At 37.7% G+C, this 22,222-nt stretch overlaps 1 protein-coding gene across 2 annotated transcripts in view; it reads right to left on the bottom strand.

The window, feature by feature from the left end:
* Nucleotides 1-22,222, bottom strand: part of fnbp1l (formin binding protein 1-like) — a 52,087-nt gene that overhangs the window by 11,779 nt on the left and 18,086 nt on the right. For both annotated transcript variants that reach the window (XM_038715155.1, XM_038715154.1), the window contains exons 2-9: nt 11,116-11,231; nt 9,861-9,911; nt 8,199-8,346; nt 6,575-6,637; nt 5,414-5,518; nt 4,629-4,757; nt 4,028-4,174; nt 3,613-3,840 (exon numbers count right to left, since the gene is read on the bottom strand). In XM_038715155.1, coding sequence (XP_038571083.1) covers nt 3,613-3,840; nt 4,028-4,174; nt 4,629-4,757; nt 5,414-5,518; nt 6,575-6,637; nt 8,199-8,346; nt 9,861-9,911; nt 11,116-11,231 — 987 coding nt within the window. The remainder of the gene's footprint in view (nt 1-3,612; nt 3,841-4,027; nt 4,175-4,628; nt 4,758-5,413; nt 5,519-6,574; nt 6,638-8,198; nt 8,347-9,860; nt 9,912-11,115; nt 11,232-22,222) is intronic.

Here is a 22,222-nt window from a genome sequence, read left to right as displayed (position 1 = left end):
TTAAAAGTATCCTGTATAGATTTTTTACAGAAGCAACGTTATAGAGCAATATTTTTACGAGTGTGTCCCCTTTTTTATTTGTATTGTGCAGGAGCTGTGTGAGCCACTTAAAACATAAAACATATTCCTGCCCCATGTTTAATGCTATTCCTCTTATTGACTCACAACCACGCATACCAGGACTGTGAGCTAACACCTATGGAGGTAAACAATCCAGGATTTAAAATTACGAACTGCTACTAACTTACTTTCATTATCAATTAATCTGCAGATTTTCTTAATTAATGGAGCGATTGTTTTGTCTTTACAGTCTTATAAAATGGCAAAAAATGGCTGTTACAGTCAACACAGCCCAAGCTGTATTTGAAACTGTTTTATTTATTTTAACAGTGCAGAACTCTGTGGTATTCAGTTTACTATCATGAATGACAATATGGAGCTGCAACCAAAGTCTACAGTTACTAAAATGATTAACCGATTATCAACATAGTCGATAATGTTATAATCGATAATCCATGCAGCTCAATTTAAAACACGTTTAATGATTTAAAATTGTAATATTATTTATTATTAGGCCTCTGGGATACAGATGAATAACTTGTGTTTGTTAAGAAAACAGACTCCCTAGCTATTTTAACAAAGCCCCAACTTTCCCTGTCTGGAATACATCTCTCTAATTTAGATTATATTCCATTAGGAGTGAACATCATGTCAGTGACAGTCAGCCAGCCAGATTGTCACCCTGTTCTTCTGAGGACCACTTGACAGATTAAATCAGACTGAAAAGCAGCCAATCACAGACGGTCCCGACAGAACTGATGAAAGACCAATCCAAGCGTTGTCTTGGCACTGAGGCGGGGGTTATTTACAAGTTTGTGTTAAACTGTCTGAAAGCATAAAGCTCTGCTTCAGAAAATACTGTTAGCCACTCCAACACACACACAAATCACTGCAAACTCAGGCCAGACCAACATCAGAGCATCACACCTGATGTTGGTACCACATTTTCCCCACACAACACTGCAACCAAAATGCCCAAAACCCTCTAAATCCTTCACATACACACACCAAGGATCCTCCATCTCGTGAGTGGAGCAATAATCTGTCTCATAAATGAAAAGAGGGAAAGAATTACAAAAAAACAAAAGAAATAGGAGGGAATAAGAAAGGAAAACGGGAGAAAGAGAAACAAACCAAAAAAGATAAATATAGAAAAAAGGAGAAATGGGTGAGAGAAACAGCACAACAGAGTGTCTGCAAGTTTCATCAGTTAAAATTGAAATAACATTTAAAAACTGTGTTTAACATTAAAAACAGTATATTTAAAGCAGTTAAAAGCCTGGAGTTTAACTGAACTTGATATATTTGCACTATTAATCCAGGAACTGCAGACACCCTGGCAGAAGAAATTTAAAAATCAAAATCACGGCAACCTGTCTTAATCAAACACACTAAAGCGCTACTTCCTGTCTCACCCCTCTCCTCAGGTCCCTCAAATTATGAGGGATTCTGGGTACTGCAGTCTTTATCTCAGTCAGATAGTGGCTCACTAGGTCAGTGCTGAACCGGTGTGGAGGGGAAATGTGGGAGGGGGGCCGGGAACGGGAGGAGGAAGAGGAGGATGAGGAAGAAGGTGGAGGGGGGGGAGGAGGAGGAGAGGAGGAAGGGGACTGGTGGTTAACAAGAAGAGAAGACAAAGCCAGATGTCAGGATGACACATTCTCGGGAGTTGTGCTATAAAGTATTTCTTGTTTGATGGTGGTTTTTAACTGTGGGGGAGAGTGTGTGTCATGGTCACATAACAGAAGTGAAAGTTCACTTTTTTTACTTCTTTGGAACTGCAAATCAATCTGAATTTATCATTCAAGCATTCACATTTTCAACTGAGTCATGTGAGAGTCATAAGGTTGACTTTTACTCACTATGTCAGAGCACTTTGATGACTTAAGCTGACTCATTCAAGCTTTTTTTAATGTTGCTCTTAAGCTTCCAAGAAACTGGGGACCTGTGAGGTGATGTTGGCGTAGTGGCCAAAAATCAATACACTGTCCCAAAAAGACTTATTTATAATATACAATTATTACAAAAAAAAATGGCTGTAAAACCATGAATACATTTTTCTTAGCGCCACCTCAAAACAACTCTTTGAATGATCAGAATTTGATCAATTGAGTTGAATAAAACTGAGTATATCAGTCAGTTATATTATTAACTTATAATAATTATCTGATCCTACTTGAGCATAATATTTCTGCCAAAATTAGAACAGTTTTAGTTATTTCACAGGAGATTTTTCTATTTCTTTTTTCCCACCCTCTGTGCTCTTTGCTTTGGTTGGTAGTGGGCGGGGCTTCTTTGGGGAAAAAGGTGATGTCATGTACGTCCAAGTACCAATCAGGTTTAAGCAATATTTGAATCAAATCTGATCACTCTCATACAGTCCTGATAAAGAAGATTAACTGGGTTTGAGTGTTAAACTGTTAATAATTATTTAAATAATTTGATGATTATAACTTATTCAGTCATAGACATGTACTATTTAGAGAAATGCTTAAGATTTGAAGCCAAGTGTTCCGGGGCTTTAAAATTCAAACCTGTGTGGGACACGCCAAAATTTAGGGCACAAAGTGTTAAACATTTCAGCTAATCCATATACACAAACACACACCCTATCCATCCTACAGGTTCCTGATACTGCAAGGCAGCTGATGACGCCAACATAAACCAACAGCAGAAAGTTAATAATTAACCAACATGATCTTTATGGAGAGGGGCAAGGTCCAAGTGTGTATCAGAGAAAATAATTTGAGTGTTGTCACAAAGGTGACAAAAACAAGACAAGCTGATATTACAACTAAGGTGCAGAGAAAGTAATAAAATATGAGGAAATAACAATCTACAAAGTTGTCTCTGCAAGACAAAACACCCTGTAAAAGGCAGGGATGGAGAAATGAACATGACTATGTTCAGGATGTGACTAATAAAGCTGATGTGCAGCTGCAGGGTGGAGATTTACTGTAGCACTAACTATAATACGTCTGAGACAGGGAACACTGGTGTTTTCTTAAATTACATTACTGAACACTGAATTTAGAACCAGCAAAATTAATAAACACTTTGTTTATAAAAATGAAATAAATGGGGAAACGGTACTTTCTGCTATATCTGTAGGGCATTATAAAGAACATCCATCAGCATTTCCATTCAGACATAATGCATTATTATTGTCCATTCATACAAAAACACATGATACTGACACATAACATCCGCACTGATAATATAGACATAAATGAGCAAGAACCCTGTGAATGTTTACCAGTATCTTTCCAGCAGAGGCTGCCATCTCATGCATTCACATACACAGTTGTGAGAAAATGAGATACTCAAGAGGTTGATTCATACTGACATCCACTCCAAGCATTGCTTATCATTCCTGTTTTTAGGAAAAACTTTGAGATGTGTATAGAGACATAACAATGACAATGTTTTTGGCCTAGATGATGAAGTGTAAGTGTTTACTGTGCAGTCGGTTCTTTTTAGTCAATTTTCTGGTACTTTTAATCCATTAGATAAATATGCAACAAAACTATAAGCACCCCTCACTCTTTGTACCTTTGGTTTCTTCCCAAACAGCCAGAGCTTGTTCTTGGCTCTGCTCATAGGGGGTTTTGGGTCGGTGCGTGATCCCGGGGCTCCGTCTTTGTCTCTTTCTCCTTTGGGTGTGTTGCTGATGGTCCCATCTGAACCCGTTCTGCTCAGATTCTGACTGAAGTCCTCGAAGGGAAAGTCACCTGGAGGTTCAAACCCTGATTTGAAGGACTCTATAACAATGGCTGAATCCTGGGATGGAGGGAGGATAAAAACAGATGGACAGGTGAGCAGTAGGACACAAAAAGAGAGGGAGGAGCCTTCCATCCCTCCCCTATGTTAAGTAATAGCTTATTTCTTCAGGGCAGTTTTCTGAACATGATGCTAGAAACTGTTTTCCCTCTCCTTTCCTACAGCAGTCCTCCACTCTACTACATACCTTTCGCATATCGACAGCTTTGGCAGCAGAAACCATTCCCTCTAGACATTTGGAGATGATGGGAATGACTCTCCGCTCTGCCTCAGCAAAGCTCCGGTACGTCTCTCCGAGCTTCACTGTCCGACGTTCATCCATGTCTTGCAGATTCTGTAACACAGAGGAAATGGAATAAACACTAGTAACGGTGCAGTGCTCACTCTGACACTTGTAAGTAATGGTTTACATGAGACAAGCTGCGAAGTCCAACATTTAAGGAGGCACTTAAAGCAGGGCACTACACTTTCTCTAAACATGACAACTGGTTTCATGAGGAATGCCAAAGAACATATCCACGAGTTTGTTAGTGAGAAGCTAATTCCAAACATTACAAATATGTGAAACACAAGGTCAAAGGCTGTTGTTGCTCTTTAGATATCTGAGACAATATGCAACAAAGACTAAGAAACAAAAACATTAGTTTTTTAGCACTGACGTAAAAGGTTTAAGTCTATTTAATAGGTAATTCTGCTGTGCTTTATTCCTTCCTTCATTCATTCAATTTTGTAAACATTTACTCAATTTGGTATGAATGTGTTGAGTATGTATGGCATGTTTGTGCTACCTTGAAGATGTGTGGTATGGCGTTGTTGAAATGTTTCCACTGCTCTGCGTTGAAGTTCTGTAGCTGAGCAGCGTACTCGTTCTTACTCTCATCGGCCATGTGAGTCCGCAGGTAGAACTGGGCTTTGGCCTGAACAAATGACATCAATAAAAACATTAGAACCACATTAGCTGAAGCCTCAACAACCTTCCGTCTGTCCAAGACACAAAACTGCACACATAATAGTACTTTAAGTCCTGACAAATTAAATTGTAGCTGAAACTTGCGGTGAAAAGTACCTTTCCTGTTATTTCCATAGTTATTCTCTTTTTAAAAGTCATATAGACAGTACCTCATCTAAAAAACAAGGCTTACTGGGCTGTGCTTCAACCTCTCTTTGGAAAGGTTGATTTTCCTTCAAGCTTTAAGTTAATCCACCTGGTCTAATTATACAGTGAGTGTGGGGGGAAAAAGGGAGCTACAGTATAATTTCATAGGCATCAATTACACATGGCTAACTAAAGTAAAACAAAATACTAGCTATGAGGGTTGTGGGATGAAGTTAGTTATTGAATTGTGGATTTTTTTTATTTCTATTTTAATGTCAAAAGATGAAAGAACTATGTGTTAATTGTCTTCCATGTAAAACTATGGCTCATTCAATACTGTCTTGAGTCATCTGCCAAATATAGACTGAAAGTAAATGGTGGTATATTTTCACTGATGATAAAGTATAATGTATCACACTGGCTTACAGATGAGCAAATGATTTAAAATCAGTTGCTTTGCAGGTAGAAGCTTCCTACCTTCTCCACCTCTGATTTGGTGGCGTTGATGTCATTATCTAACCGATCGTAGGTAATCTGGGATTTCTCTGCTTCTTTACACTCCCTCTCAAACTTCCTTTTACTCTAAAAAAAAAAAGAAAAGAAACAAAGACAAAAGAAAGATGACACGATGTTAAATATATCAAGAAACACAAAGAATAGACTGTATATCCTTGTCATTAGAATGCACTGTTGCCATTTTCTGCAATCTTTAAAAAGAGTTCTCAGTTTATAAAACTAAAAAAAAAAAAGTGAATGAGAGGTAAAAGAGGGAGATAAATCAGAGAGAGAGAGAGAGATAGTTTACTTCCTGTCAGCCCATCTGGGTTACATTAGAAGTCAAGGAAACACAGTGAATAGCTGAGACATTACAGTCCAGTCACTAGGTAGTCACCATTAAAGTCATGCAGACCTCACACTGAAACACTCTCCATCACATGTGTAATGTAAAGTAACTCAACTACTGGGCAAAACATGTGACTGGACATGTATTATTTATAAATTTAACAAGTAGCAATTAGCTTTTTAGCTCTTATAGAATTGCGGTGGTTAATTATAAAGTCTTGTAATGAGATGACTGTTGAGAAAATAACTCAGTAAATGCAATTAAATGACCTCAGAAGTGAACAAATGGAATCTCTCTCTGGAGCTTTTTAAGAGCCAAGAAGAAAATTGTTGAGGGCCAAATGTGGCACATGGGCCTTTGCTTTGTATTGATTTGGGAGGGGCTGGTTTACACTGAGGCCTGTGTATGCGTGTGTGTGTTTCCTGGTCCCGGCCCCTGTCCTTGGTCCCCATAGACCAGGAAGTTTGCCAGGAAGAAGAAGAAGAAGACAAAGAAGAAGAAAGGACACTGCTGTATTTTCACAGTCAGACACAAACATTCTAATATTGTACTTTATATTCATTTGGACAGAACAGCACATACTCATATACAATGCCATATTTGTCTCTTCACTAAATAATGGCATGGGTGGAATTAGGGTTGAGAAAGGGGATCATCATTAGCAGTTACCTTTCTGAGCATTTCTTGCATTCCTCACACAAACAAGTACGAGAAGAGTACAGCTGGCTGCCACTAACAGAATATTTACACTAAACACTTATTTTTCCCCCTCTCCTCCCTCCCTCCTCACTTACATTGTCCATCTGTTTCCAGCAATGATCCAAATACTGCTGAGCCTTCCTGCCCTCCTGTAGATGCTGCTCACACATACACAAACATACACACAACCAAGAGACATTTACACAGAAACACAGGAAATACACACAAACAGTGTAAATAAGAACACATCCATATGCACATACACAAAAGGTTGGACTTAGACAATTTCTGTCACAGTTATATAACACAATAACAACCCACTGGAAGAAAGTGCTGGGGCCGCAGCCACAGATTCACTATCCAGTGACTACAGCAGTTAAATAACAAAATCCTCTGAAAACTAGTAACTTATTACAAAAAGCCACTCATGAATATGCATTCCTGGTTAATAGAGCATATTGTTAGGAGAAAACAAATTTCATACCATATGTTTGAATCTAACAATATATAATTATAATTTAACAAAAGAATCCTAGCTCATTGTCTACTTATTAGCTTTTCCAGAGCTTTCAGCTGCATCACAATCAGTGGATAAAGTCCAGAAAAAGGAAAGTACTGGACCTTGAGTTGTGACCGTTTTGCCAAACTACCATTTTCCAAGTTAAAGAATGAAATTTGATGGTTGACTAAAAGTCTGCAGATCTACCTCCATGACAACTGAACAAACTCCATCTGCTCATAAAGACCATGTGCTATGGTTAAAAACTCCAGGAAAAGCTAGTAAATACACCTTGAATTGGGGCTATTTTGACAAACTCCAATTTCCAAGGTCAAGAAGAAACATTTTTGCTTAAAAAAAACAAAAAACATTTTCTACATTTGTAGCCAGGGTCGAAACAGTATTTCCCTTCTGTGTAATACGTTTTGACATGCAGGGATTTACCCACTTTTTATCCTTTGTTTTTTTGTATAATTGGTTCTATTACATGTGACACCTTCCACTGCATTTTTGTTTTTTTAAATATCTTACTAAATAAATGGGTGTGTGTGAGATATATATATATATATATATATATATATATATATATAAAATGGATTACCAAGTCAGTGACAAACAATACTGTTAGGTAATAAAAGAAAAGAGCACGTCATTGTATGGAGGAGGTCAGCAGACTATCACTGCCAGGCCGATTTCAGCATCAGCATGTAGTTTCTTGCCTGTGGGATTGTTCTACCATTTCCTTTATCAAAATACAAAACAAATAAAATCACTGCCATTATAGTTTTAAGACATCATGATAAACATAAACAAGCAAGAACACAACTGTGAACAGTAGCATGTTTATCAAGTCTGAGTGGACCTTGATGGGATATGTGTTGCTTCATAGCACAAAACAGGAAGGGGGCGCTGTTTTTCAAAGCACATGGAGCTAAAATTTTCTGCATTATAGTATCGGCAGATGGTGGAAGAACTGAAAGGCAGATGGTTAACATCACATCCAACATATTTATCCTCAGGAGTAAAGCCAAACAGAAAACAAATGCATATGAGGCAACACAGAGGGGCATTCAGCAACATCCTTTTTTTAAACAGGAAGCAACAGATTTTCTGAGAGATGTGATCTTAATTACCAATAGATGCACTGAAAACTACTGAAAATAAACCATGTGTGTCACCTTTATTCAATAATATGCAGAGAAGTATGCTAGTGCACTCACATGCTTCCTCTCAGCTTTGAGGTCTTGGCTGTACCTCATCAGCTCTCCATACACCTTATGAGCCATCTCCTCCGCCACCACCTCCCTCTGACCAGCATAGTCGTTGAGCTCATTCAGTATGGAGTAGAAGGACAGACATGATGTGAACCTGCACAACATCACAACAGACACACATTCAACATGTTTAACACTGCACATAACTGCCTTTCTGCTCTGTTCGCAGTTATACCTGCAGTCACACAGCATCGAGTAAGAGTTTAAGAGAAACAGGAGCCTAAATGATACACTAATATCTACAGCAGAGGTTTTCGAAGTGGGAGACGTCATTAGTTATTATATTAGTTAACAAAAGGAGATCACATAGAGTAGCCTAAATGTGTGTGATCTGGTTAAAGAGAAAGAGTGTGTCCAGGGACACAGGAGGAGTTTGGGGGATTTTTACAGTTTTTCCCCACTTTGCCAGAGTCAGGAAGTAAAACATGCCTTTTATGTATTCAGGCTATATTTAATTTAATATGTCCCTTTTCTAAAATTCCTCTTTTGGTTCTCCTGTCTAAATTTTGCACTAAAATTTAAACATTGAACAAAAATGTTTCTCTTCTACTAGGGATAGGAATAAAACTGATTTAAATAAGTATTGCAATTCTTATCTTCTATCATTCTGAATCAATTCACTAATGCCAAAAATCGATTTCTGTATGTCATTCATGACTTAATAGTGTCTCACTACAACAGCAATATAGACATTGGAAGCACTTTGTAGCTTGCAAACTGTTGCAGTTAACTCTGAATAGGCTGCAGACTTCTCTTTCATGGTTCAATCAGACGGTGACCTTTATCAGGTTAAATGCGAGGTATGTTCCATATTGTAATTCAGTGGACTAAAACCATGAGGGAATGGTGTGGCACTTGAGAGTTTTTACTATATATGGAATCAAGAATCAACTCTGTATAAAATAATGACTCCAACATTCGACATCAAATCAAACTGATATTCCCAAACATTTCACCAAGTGGATTAGCTTTTGTGTTCGGGGGTCTGTGTGTGTTTGTGTTTCCTGGTCCTGGCCCCTGTCCTTTGTCCCCATAGACCAGGAGGTTGTGCGTTTGTCACCAGAGAAATTTGATTCATAATTCAAATTCACATTTCTGTGTATAATCAGTGATGACTGACTTAAAATACCCAGATTGCAAACAAGAATTTTCATTCACTCCAATGCAAACTTAGTTATGTTAGTCTCTGCAACCCATTCAATATCTTTACAAAGTGTGAAAGAGTGTGCGTCAACATGACAAGTGGATCTCCTGAATTGTATACATACAATTGTATACATATGTATAATTTTATTTAAAGCACGTATAGTTATCCCTGTCTTTGAAATGTGGTTTAAAAATAAAGTGAGTGGCCTAAAGCACTTCCTCAGTGCAATGCTGTCACCAATAAAACTGTTTGGTAAATTTGCAGACAGACGGAATGTGCAGAGCCACATCAAACCCAGTGTCTGGATCCTACAAATGAACAGTCAAACATTTTCAGCACCAGAAGGATAAAAATATACTGTCTAGCAGGCCTTCTCTGCTATATAGTGTACAGATGTCCAAGAAGTGAATAAAAGCAGAAAAACTCAGGCAAAATAGAACAAATCAATTATGTTTACTCACCTCGGCTCCTCATCTTTAGGGCGTTTTGGACAGTATTTCTTCACCAAGTTCCTGATAGGAAAGAGAGAAGCAGACAGAGGCTAAAAATACCGTCTGATATTTTAAGCCACACACAGAAAGAGAGAGGATCTGAGTATTTTATTAAAGATGAATCAAAGATTTAAACATCAAAGTCTCTGCCTGTTCATTCCCTCAGGCTCAAACTCTAGCGACTCCAGTAAAGCAGCAATTTAATAATTTAACTAGAGAGCTGAGGAATATGTGTGTGTGCGTGCATGTTTCTTCCTGATTTATTCTCTGAAATACACGTCCTGTTAAAAACATTCACACATCAACACACACACACACACACACAAATCTATCTTTGATCATTCATCAGACCTACAACAGCAGTGTGTGCGCGTGCGTGTGTGTGTTTTACCTATTCTGAAGGGATTTCCCATCTTTGAAATCACACAACAACAAACACTGGGACTCTACTGGTTTTTAATGAGGATTACTGGGTCTGTGCTTGTTGAGTTGTCTCAAGCATTGCAAAATTGGAGTACAAACAAATAAATAAATTACCAGTCAACTTGCCTTTATTTCAACGTGCTCTACTACTAAATACAGATACTGTTAAATCTGCATCTGATCGTCAGTGCAATGTGATCGGGGTTGCCTAAATCATGCACAATCCTTCCCGCACAAAATTCAGAGAACAGAATATCAGCCTGATAGTGGCCCGGCCTGAGAGATGTGTGCAGTCTGGAATAACACTGAGTGCCCCTGTATTGTGTGGAAGCTTAATTTTGGATGCTTCACACAGTCCCGACAAATAGTCTATAATGTCCAAATGTCTTTACCTTCTCTCCCTTAGTTTAACAACCTCCATGACGCGTTTGTGACAATGGTCCATAGCCTGCAATGTCTCTCGGCCAAAGACGACAAAAATTTCTGCATTTCATTGTCTAATCTGACCCAGTGAATATTTGTACTCTGATCCCTGCAAGTTTCCAAAAAAAATTATAGGATGCAGGTTAGCTTGTTTTAATGCAAATACATTTAGCAAGTGAAATGTACTTACATGTCTATTGTGCAAATCAATTATTCAGGAAAATATAAATATCCAATCAGGACTCTACTACTGAGAGATAGACAAAAAAAGCTTGATAGACATCCCTGCATCAAACAAAATCTTTCTGGCAGAAAAAACAAAAATGGAGAGAATGTATCTTCCATTTGTGTGTGTGTGTGTGTGTGTGTGTGTGTGTACCGTAGCTGCTTGGCGTAGTTTTGCTCAATGTCCAGCCTCTCCTTGACAAACTTTGCATAGCGATCAAGAAAGTCAATCCCCCACTGAGTGTGTTTGTCCAGATTATCAAACTGGTCCTGAAGATGAAAGACATAAGTAATTTTAATTCAGATAAATGCCTCTGAACTTGCAAAACAACAACAACAAAAAAAAAAACACATTAAAAACAATCCAGCACATAAAAACCCATCTGAAAAGATTCAGCAGATTATGAAAATTAACAAATAAAACGTCAAATGAAGTGCTGTGCAGCAGGACGGGAAAAAAGCTCTTTCTGACAAGTGGGGGTTAAAATTCAGGTTTACATGAATATGCAAAACGTATGTCTGCCTGAATATAAGTCTGTCCTTATTCACACAAATAAAATAAACACGTCCTCCTGCCAGTGACTCAGCGGTAACAGTGTTTCTTGTCTCATTAAATTTAAACGATCATGTTGCAGATACTGTAATCAAGAACAAAAGACAATAAATCCTGCTGAGATTAAATTCTTGCATATAGAATAGGGCTGAACGATTTTGTTTGGGGGGGGGCATTTTTCTGCCCAATATTGCGTTTACAATTCCATTTGTGATTTTTTTTTATTCTAGTTTTACTAAAGTTCAATATTAACTGCCAGTATATTTTTGACAGAAGCAGATGAACCAGGAAGTTAGACACAGAACGGCATAGAGAATCCAGTTGATTTTCAAAATAAAAAACACCCATATGCAGACTCCTGATCGTACATCAACAATAAACATAGTTAAAACAGACAAAAAAAATAAATAATGCAACTACGTAGCCTACTTAACCATGGTAGAAGCACAAAAATCAAGGACAACTGAACAAATGAGGATGAATGTCAAAAGATTAAGAAAAGCTAAAAAAAAAAAAACTAAATTAAATTAAAAATAACTTCCTCTCTACACTCACCGTTTCCTTTCCTTCAAGCTCTCATCCCTCCTCCTGCATTAGACTTCATGATCAGCTGTACTGTACAGGTAACTACAAACCAGTCTAACAAGAATAAAGTCCAAATAGGGCTGAACGATATGGCCAGAAATTTTATCACAATAAAAAGTTTAATATCTTTCGATATCGATAATTATCATAATAAGTATCCAATCATTATTTCTTTCAAGTTTAGTCCTAATTTGTTTACTATTCAAGTGAATAAAATCAAACATTTATAGAATATTTATTTAACATTTGTTATATCGTTATTGAAAAAAAATTACATCGCGATAATTATTATTCTTTTATTGTCCAGGACTAAGTCCAAGTGATTATTTCAAGTTATTCTTGTTCTACTATAGTAATAACATCACAACATTCTGTAACACATGATTCCAGATGGTCTATTCCGTAGTTACAGAAGATTTGGCGAAAGAATAAAGTACTACAGATGAAGAACCACACCAGATTCTATTTTGCACGGGCCAATAACGAGGTGGGACTATTACTGAATGTAACACAGGAGTTATAGTAGCTGTGGCAGCGGCGGCTGTGGAAACTCTAAAATGGAACTAGCCTAACACAACAGCACGACGACAATGCTTCAGCATCTGAGCAGAAAGCATCCAGTCTACGCAGAGTCCAAGGGGCGGACCAGAAACAACGCTGACGTTAACACAGCTGATCCTGGTACTGGGGTCACCAAGCACGTATTTGTCAGATACCTTGATGATGTTGTTGATGATGTGCTAAAACATGATTCCATGTTTTAGCACAACTAGAAAGAAAAGTATGATATGAATCTCCTCTTGCACTTTGCTTGACCAAATTATCTTTATTTCTTATTTCTCGTAGGTTAAATGGTAAATTGACGACAACGCTTTTCTTGTCTACCAATCACTCAAAGCCCTTTACAACACTTGTCACATTCAGCTAATCACACAAACACATTCATATGCTAATGTAAGAGGTATCCAAGCAAGGTGCTAACTGCTCATCAGGAATGGTAAGATCTCATTGGGTGCTAGTGCTTTAAAAAGGTACTCAACATGAAATTTTGTTGCTGTACAGTGACCTCTTAAATGCAAGAAATTACCAACTTGAAATACATCATTTTACAATATTTATATGTATTTTTTTTCTAAATTAGACTTTCCAACAACATAGCTAAATAGTTCAGCGGCCACATGTTCGAGCACATCTGGACTCAACCGGTGAGAGTCACGAAAGTGGTATCACCTCAAAACAGTGTTACTTCAGGACAATAACTCAAAACTCTCCGAGTTGGGAAGTTTCTGGATGTTATTCATATTCACTGATATCAACTGAAACCATTTTATCAGGCCTATCACAGAAGAGATTTGATTTAAAACCTTTATTCATTCAGGGTAGGTTCACAGTCCACAAAGGCTCTTTTTCAGCAGCACTCTGCACCACGCTCACACATTCACATCTGGAACCTGTCCAGCACAAACACCTTATCTGCTGCCCACAGTGGTGGTTGTGGGTCATTTAAAAGTGCTTTGTTTAAAGGCACCACAATGGAGGTAATAAAAGGAGAAGCAGGTGCTATTCATTTGCTTCTAAATCCTGAATTCTCCAAACAGAACGGAGATTAAATCTACATCTTTCCAGTTACAAGCCCACAAACAGATCCTAAGGCCACCTGTCCACCAAGAGAAGACACTTTCAGAAATAATCAGGAATTGGAATAAAGTTACAGAAAGTCCACCAAGAGTCCACTATAGATAATCTGTGGTGTTTCTTTTATATCTGAAAACAATAAACGGATCTCAATCAATGTCAGCATCGAGAAACTCTTAAACCAACAATTTCAGCTTGATTATCGGCGTAGTATTTTCCCGTGTATGTGCAACCACTATACATTGACATCCACTGTAAGTGGACCGGGGTCATATTTCCACTGAGATCTGGAGGAGAAAATTGGACAGATTCAAAAACAGAAAAAAAGAGAACGGCTGTAGCCATCGGTCACAGAATAGACTGACTAAATGAAACCACTGAGACAAACAAAAGGATCCCAGCATGTTAAAACAAACCAGTAACGGGGTGAAACACAGACTGGCTGAGTAAACAGCATCCACTGGTCTCTGCTAGGCCTAAAGCCAGTTTTCATCAGTGAGAAAGAAATTGAAAAAGATCTCAGTGTTGCAAAGTGCCAAGTGTCTAGCTGAGCATATTTTGTAGTTCAAACACAAATATTTAGCCACAAAAGATGCAGCCAAGTTGTTAAACAACAAAGATTAGCAGCTGCTCTGCAGGATGTTACACAGAATCAGGATGGCTGTCATTATTATCTGCATCCTAACAGTCTGGTTGCCTCTGGAAAATGCCTACCAGTCAGTCTGTTGCCAGCCTGGCATGCAGACCTGTCCACCTCCTTTTAGCCAATGTATCCATCTGTGGTTGCGTCAGCCTGTGTGACGGCGTCTATGAATAAGTAATGGAGTATGAGCTCATCCTGTAGTTTGTGGCAAGCTGAGTGCAGCTCCCAGCTCACTGGGGAAATGACAGCATATTTTGGGCTGTGGGTCTCTCCGCTCACAGGAGTAGTAGGAGGAGGATGACAATAATGAGGACGGTTTAAGGATAGCTGTCTGAATCTGCAATATACAAACAGTAACCCACGCTGCTGCAGCACCTGCACTGCAGCTGATCATTTCTATCCAGACAGTCTAGTATTTTATTTTCTCCCGGCATTCAGGCCTACCACTCTAGCATAATATCATGAGGCCAATAGCTGCTAATTTGCTAATGATCGACTGTCGACTATACTCCTATCTCATTGCTAGGTAGTGAAGTGAAGTGTACACCCGAGGTCTATAGAAATCCTTCAACACAAAATCATGTAGTCATGATCCCGAACATTTAGCATCATCAAATGGGACTAGTGGAAATATTTTGTAGTTTGTTTTTGCAATTGATTTAAAAAGGTTGCCAATAACCAAATAATTGACATATTGCCTATTGCCTAAAACATATTACACTGAAACTAGCTTTGTCCATTGCAGCACCCAAAAAGGTAAACAATAAAAAACATCTAATAAGTTATTCGCTTGCTTGTTCATCGACCAGAGCACACAGACAAATATGAACTTAATAAAGGAAACTCTTGCACTTAAGAGACTTGCTATCTACAAAATAAATAAAAATATCAGTTATGTACCAGTTAGTCCTCAAGGAAATGTCTTCAAATTGCTTGTGCTGTTTGATCAACACCCTAAAACCCTGACACATAACATTTTCAGTGATACAAATTCAGGGGGAAAAAAGCAGCAAATCCTCAAAATTAAGAAGCTGAGACTAGAGATTGTTTGCTTGATAAATACTTTGTATCTATTATCTATAGTATTTATCAGTTACTATACTATATAATTTTACCCATTAATTTACTTTTGATCAATTAGTCGATATTAAAAAATACTTGTGCAAAAATAACAGACCTCATATCAGCCGATCTGTGCTAGCACCAAATAGGGGCACTGATAGCAATGTTATCAGCAGCAGCAACATGAACATCCTGTCACATAATCATCTCTAAATCACAGGAAGGGGAGCCTTCACAAACAAAAAAACACCAGATCACCACAGCGCATTTGGGTAGTTGTACTGAACAGAGAAAAATGCTTGTACTGTACATGACAAAAATACATTATTGAAATGGCATGTTACATTTTTGTTGCATTTAAGAAAAACTCAGGAAATTAGTATGAATACCAGTAAGACACCACTCGAATGCTGACGCTTTAGAAATGATTGTTTATGTTATGTGGGAAAAAAACCCCAGCAGTATCAGGGTGCAGTTTTGGCAAATATAAATTACATGCAATTTTAATGTTGGCATGTCACTGTCACTGGTGGACAATCTGTTTTCTTCTCAGAACCCAAACTAGGTCGGTAAAGGAGGTGGCAAAATATGTTCTTGCGATAAAAAGATTTCATATCATTTGATAACGATAATTCTTTCGATAAATGTGAAATCATTATTTCCAGTTTAAAACATTCATTTTTGCTCCTGAGTAAAAACTGAAGAAACCAGATGGTTATTTGAGTGGTTGTACTATTCTTTATGGTCAGAACACAACGCCAAATCTACGGTAGAACATTCAAAACAATTATGATAAAATCTTTTTTTCTAAAAATGATTAGTAAATCTTTTTTCAGTCCCTTTTCCTCAACAAAATAAAATATTAATAGAAAAATTAAGTTTTAATTTGTTTGTGATTCAAATGAATTAAATCAAACATTTATTGATTAACCATAGATTGAGGAAAATTATATTGCGATATTTATCACTCTGGTTTTATTGCCCAGAAATGTGTCACAGGTCTGCTGCGTCTCACTACTAAAGCCACTGCCCTGTTTTAATGAGCTTCGATCTCGGGCTGAGAGAATAAATTAGCCATTTATCTTACAGACGAGAAGAGCAGGAAGACGCCCTGTGGAGACACTCTGTACTCTGTGCTGTACACCCTGATAGCAAATCAGACGGTAGACTACCCCTCCTGAGCCAATCAGTGAGCCAGACAGCCTGTGTACATTCCATGGGAGAAGGGAGGTTAATTAGCATAGAAAATGCTGCTAGGACAAAAGAGTAATTACACAGTGTTGCATTCCAGAGCAGAGTGCACACACACACACACACACACACACACACACACACACAGCAGACAGAGCCTTAGGGTCTTCAGCTTGATGCCAGTGTTTCAGACAAGTTGACATTTCCCAACCTGTGTGTGTGTGTGTGTGTGTGTGTGTGTGTGTGTGTGTGTGTGTGTGTGTGTGTCTACTTGTGTTCGTCTTCCTCGAAAACAACCAGAAAAAGAAGGTCTCTTCCAAAAAAAATGATGGGGGAAAGGAGACAGATTTGTGTGTGTACGTGTGTGCGCTGGAGGTTGAAGAGGGAGTGTGAGGAAGAAGAAGACAAGTGGCATTTGGAGAGGGATTTTGAGAGGGGAGGTAAGAAAAACAAGAGGAAAGTAGGAAGAAAATTGGACAGGAGAAAAGGCCTTCATCTGAGTGAGATCAACATTGCTATCAGTCTGCATGTCAGCACTCAGACTTCCTCGATTAAATAACAATCTTCAAGTATTATACTGTTTATACAAACTGATTTCCATAGATCAATAACTATGAAGTAATGTGTTTTATGCAATTTTAAGATAATGCTAAAAAACAATGATTACTATATATTGCAATGTCACATAGAAATAAAAACAGTCATTTTAAGCAACTACAGTCGGTATTGTTTGTTCCAGTTAGCTGATATCAAGCTAGAGGTGGGTGATATGGATAAAATGTTCTGTCACATATTGTGAATGGATAAAATAAGAAGACTCACATGTTTGTTTAATTTAATTGATTATTTAAATAATGAAACACTGGCCACTACAGCCTTATAATTACCACAGTAAAAATGTTAAAAAAGGGAAAAATCCATCTCACTGTATTTGTATTTTATCATATACTCCTAACACTGTTCTCTCTTTTTTATTGTTAATGTAGATTATAATGGTACTAATCCTTATGGACAATTCAAAAAAGGTATTATTTGGAGGTTTTGGACAAAACAAGCCATTTTTGTTGCAGAAAGAGCTGATTTGAAGCTATTTGAACTGTGAGCAGAGGTGAGAGGAGGTAAGCACACATGGTTTATACATGTGTGCATTGCAGACACACATACTCACACATGCTTTGCTTTTTCCTTACTGAGAGCATCTGGATTTAAATAGACTTAGATTTGTTGCTAAAAAGGTTGTTTTGTTGAAAAGTCTCCAATTGCCATCTATGGGCAAAACAGACAGGAGCACTGGCACGCTGTTGACTTCACCCCCCTCACTGTTCTGCAGGCAGGGGATCAGCCAGCTTCTTGAACAGTTTTATAAGTTCTCAGCTGAATGTTTGAGCCTTAATATTACTGTACTGAAACAAGAGAAAGAAGAAGCAACAACATCACTTGCACTTCTTTTGTGACCTTTTGAGACCTGTCTATTCTGCCAATGCAGTTTTCTGTGTTCTGTGTTTTAGCGTAATTGTCAAAACAGTTCACTTTTAAATATTCAACTGTTTTGTTTTTATTTTGCTGTGTTGCACCTGCAATCTAGACACAGATACTTAATTTCTTTGTGGCTCTGTTAAATGTCTCCTGTTGATTTGATAAGTACTGATAGCCTATTTAATAGCTGTTAAATGTCGCTAATTTGCTCTCAACCTAACATGAACCACCGTTGGAAGCGTTGGTAATTTGATTACTTCAGTGTTGAGATCAGTTTTAACTAGCCATTTACTACACATTATATATATATATATATATATATATATATATATATATATATATAGATATATATATATATTATATATATATAATATATATATATATATATATATATATATATATATATATATATATATATAATATATATATATATATATAATATATATGCCTGTAAACGTGAACCAACACACACCTCACTATTTGTTCCGCCTTGCAGGATCTATTTTAATTTTTTTTTCCCTTTACCCTGTGGAAATAGAAAGTACTGTATATCTGTAGCACTACACACTCACAGACCAAGCTGGATACACACAAGCTTAAGAGGAAATATATGATTCATAAGTTGTTCAAATTATATATAATTTTAGCTGATTAAAATGAATCAGAGTGAGTCTCAGGGATCACAGTCGGTTCTGAGTCAGTGAGCTGCTTCCCTCCTGCAGACAGTCACTCTATGACTCCATGTTTGGCTCCATTCACATTGATCATTATAACTTAATCATACATCTTTGGTTATGTGTGCATCTGTGAGTAAACCAATGCACTAAAACTGCTTCCTGTGATGCATTTCAGCTATTGTGAATTCAGGAAAATATTTGTTTACATCAGTTATACATAATACATGGGACTCGTTTCCTCTTATGTAATAGCTGGAGCTTTTGTGTATTGTTTACTGTTGAGTTCGATGATTATCTCAAACAAAGTGCACTGATTTAAACTCTCTACAAGCTGTGCAGCACAAAGCCAAAGCAAAGAAACTGTCTCAGAACTGAAAATCTTGTATTATTGTAAATCACTCTCACCAGACTCTCCACTGGAATGTGTGCTTTCAGTTTCTAAAATGGGGGACCAGTGAAATTCTTTATCCATTCACCCAGGAGGTGATTTAACAGGAACCTGTGTTCGTTGTATTCCAGCAAACATAGCTCAAGGGAAAACATAAGAAAAGACCAACTCTTTCCTAAAACCCAAAAGGAACGCAGAGGGAAAAAAACACTGCTAATAAATACCTGAAACACAGACATTTGAACACTGAAAGTGACTGGCAACTGGAAAGTTGTAACAGATGTTGGCTGAAAATGTCAATGATGGTCAACTTCATGTTTTCCCTTTTTTAAGCAGACTGAAACAGAGATGGGAAACACACTAGCAACAGAAAAGGCAAAATCTTCTGGTCTGTACTTTTAAAAATAAAAATGTATGCCACTCTGGTCTAGAGCTGAAATAACTAATCAAAAGACAATTAATGGGTATATTAACTGATTAATAGCTTTAGTCTAGTTTCAGCTTCTTAATTTTGAGGATTTCCTGCTTTTTCTGACTTTATATTTGGGGTTTTAGTGTGTTGGTCAAACAGCACAAGCAATTTGAAGACATTACCGCAGTGGACATCGTTCCGCTAAACATAATAGGCCAACTATAGTGGGCCAATTATCTCTGACAGAGTCATCTAGTGAATGTTACCTAGTGGTACTCCTGTATACTATTTAGTGAATAGAACAGAACTTCTGTGGTGTCACAGTTCACAGTTCAGGTCACACAGTTGTAGGAGGACAAAAAAGCTAAATGGCACTCACAGCCGTGAGAGACACAGAAAGACAGTGTGCATGTGTGTGTCGTGTTTGTAACAAACATGGAGGACAGTGACTTCATCATCTGACCTCCTTTACCACAATAAACGTAGCTGTTGCAACCAGCCATGCATGCACGCTGTCTCTCTGTCTATTTCTTTCATACAAACAATTATGTAAATTAAGGCCAATGTGCTGATGTCCATTATTTATTAACTACAATCCACCTTTTCTCCTTTACTCTAGCCCTTAGGTCATCTTTTAACATCTTTTGTGTGAAATTATCAAGGAAAAAAAAAACACAAAAAAAATAAACATAATTTATTTGTGTTTTTAAGTGAATTTCAGATGGAGGCCAACTCTGGTTTAAATATACAGCAGTAAAAAAAAACTTCAACAAGTAAGTACTGTGAAGACAATATTTCAAGTCTCTAAAGGACAGGACAAACAGTAGGCCATGGACACAAAACCTGAGAAATCATGCTGCCCGGTATGCCAAGGACAACAAAACATAGGCAACTGAGGAAGCTCTGAAACTTCGCTTGGATGCAAGACATTTCATTAAGATTTTACCTATTAAACTCCTTAGATCCTTTCATTTCATCATCATTTCAATGTTGTACATTTGTGACATTGCATGTTTTAATTAGAAGTGGTAGAATGCAATGAATGTGTACTTGGCATGCCATGTAGTTTGCATTGTACACTGGCAATTGCTCAGCACTGAACACCTTCCTCACTGGTCCACCAACATGACCTCTGTCTATTGGTCTATTCTGTTATTTTGCATAAAAAAAAAAAAAAAAAAAAGAAATTCACACAAATGTGTACCAGCATGAAATTCCACATGAGCAAGCATCCCGTGTGGCTTTGCATAAAATGACTCAAGAATTGCCTCTTTGCATCTGTTCCAATGAATTAATTGACCCTTCACTAAGCCACGCCCCGAATACAAAGCTGACCAAACACAGCGCAGTATAGCACTCGCTCTAACTGACACCTTCATGGCTGCGCTCCATTGACTAATGCAAAAGGAGTCGTTTTCTAGCTTTTTTTTTTCACTGTATTTTTCTAAGATATGGTCAAAGACTGTTCCTGGGGCACTTGTAATAGTTACAGTCGCTACCCAAAGAGTTAAAATAAATCCAGAAAAATTTCGGCTGTGGGTTGTTCCTAATGTAATGTTAGTTAGCTAACGCTAGCTAACTTCCTACTGAATGTAATGTAATAAAGTCCTTCTGTTCTGCTTTTTAATGATTGTAATAATGATTATATAATGATCATGCATGGAATTCATGTTCGGTACAGACAGCACAAATAACTGGGGAGGCAATTTTAGTCCACTGACACCCATTCCCAAAATCGAGGGGTTGACTCTAAGCCATTCCCGCTATATTTACTACGTTTCTGTGGACACACACACACGGGCACTCCTGTCTGTGGCTAGCTTGTCAGGTTTCATAGCTACCTGATCCCCTCCATTGTCTTGCTCTCCTGCTGCTTCACATACACACCCTGACAGACTGGTTTGGCGAGAGAGAGAGACAGAAACAGAGAAAGAGAGACAGATGATTGGATATTTAGATGCGTATCAATCTAATCCAGATATAATCATGCCCTAGCAAGTACAGGACACAACCCATTTTCAACACCTACCACATGCCATTAACACCACATGCTTGCTCCACGACTGCTTTAACATAACACCAGCTGAAATGTAGCTGAAATGATTATTTAAAGGGGGGTGTTGGCGTCAAATCATATTAATTTTTTCAATGCACGCTGGCCCTGAGCTCACTCAATTGACTAGTTTGTTAATGTGTGGTTGGTCACCTTAAATTGTTTTGTTCAGCAGGTCAGCGCAGTCTTTCTCTTTCTAGTAAAGAAAATACCTCAACCACAAACCTGAACCATCTGAAATGCAAATGTCTGCCAGTGTCCTGAGATCAAATGTTAACAAAATTATCCAGACAGTTGACCTCCTCTAACCTTGATTTGCAAGTCAGTGAAATCTGAGAGCTATAAGTCCTCTCAAGATCTTACCCAGTTTTTAGCTGGAAAATATCATACCATTTTGTTTATGGTAAACGAGAGCCAAATATTTTAGCTCACAGGGATAACATGGGATACATAGTGCCAAGTTTGATCCAACAAAAAGGTATAACCAACAACAAACTGGAACATTAAACAGAATATAAATAGTTAACAGTAAGAGCACTTTGATCAAACTGTTGTCTAGTCATTAATGTCCAACTGAGAAAGAGGT

The sequence above is a fragment of the Micropterus salmoides genome, unplaced genomic scaffold, assembly GCF_014851395.1.
Source record: "Micropterus salmoides isolate LMB-PRFRI ecotype aquatic unplaced genomic scaffold, ASM1485139v1 Ms_hic_scaffold_13, whole genome shotgun sequence".
NCBI lineage: Eukaryota > Metazoa > Chordata > Actinopteri > Centrarchiformes > Centrarchidae > Micropterus > Micropterus salmoides.
The sequence above is the reverse complement of the archived record's forward strand: the minus strand, read 5'-3'. Positions and strand labels throughout refer to the sequence as shown.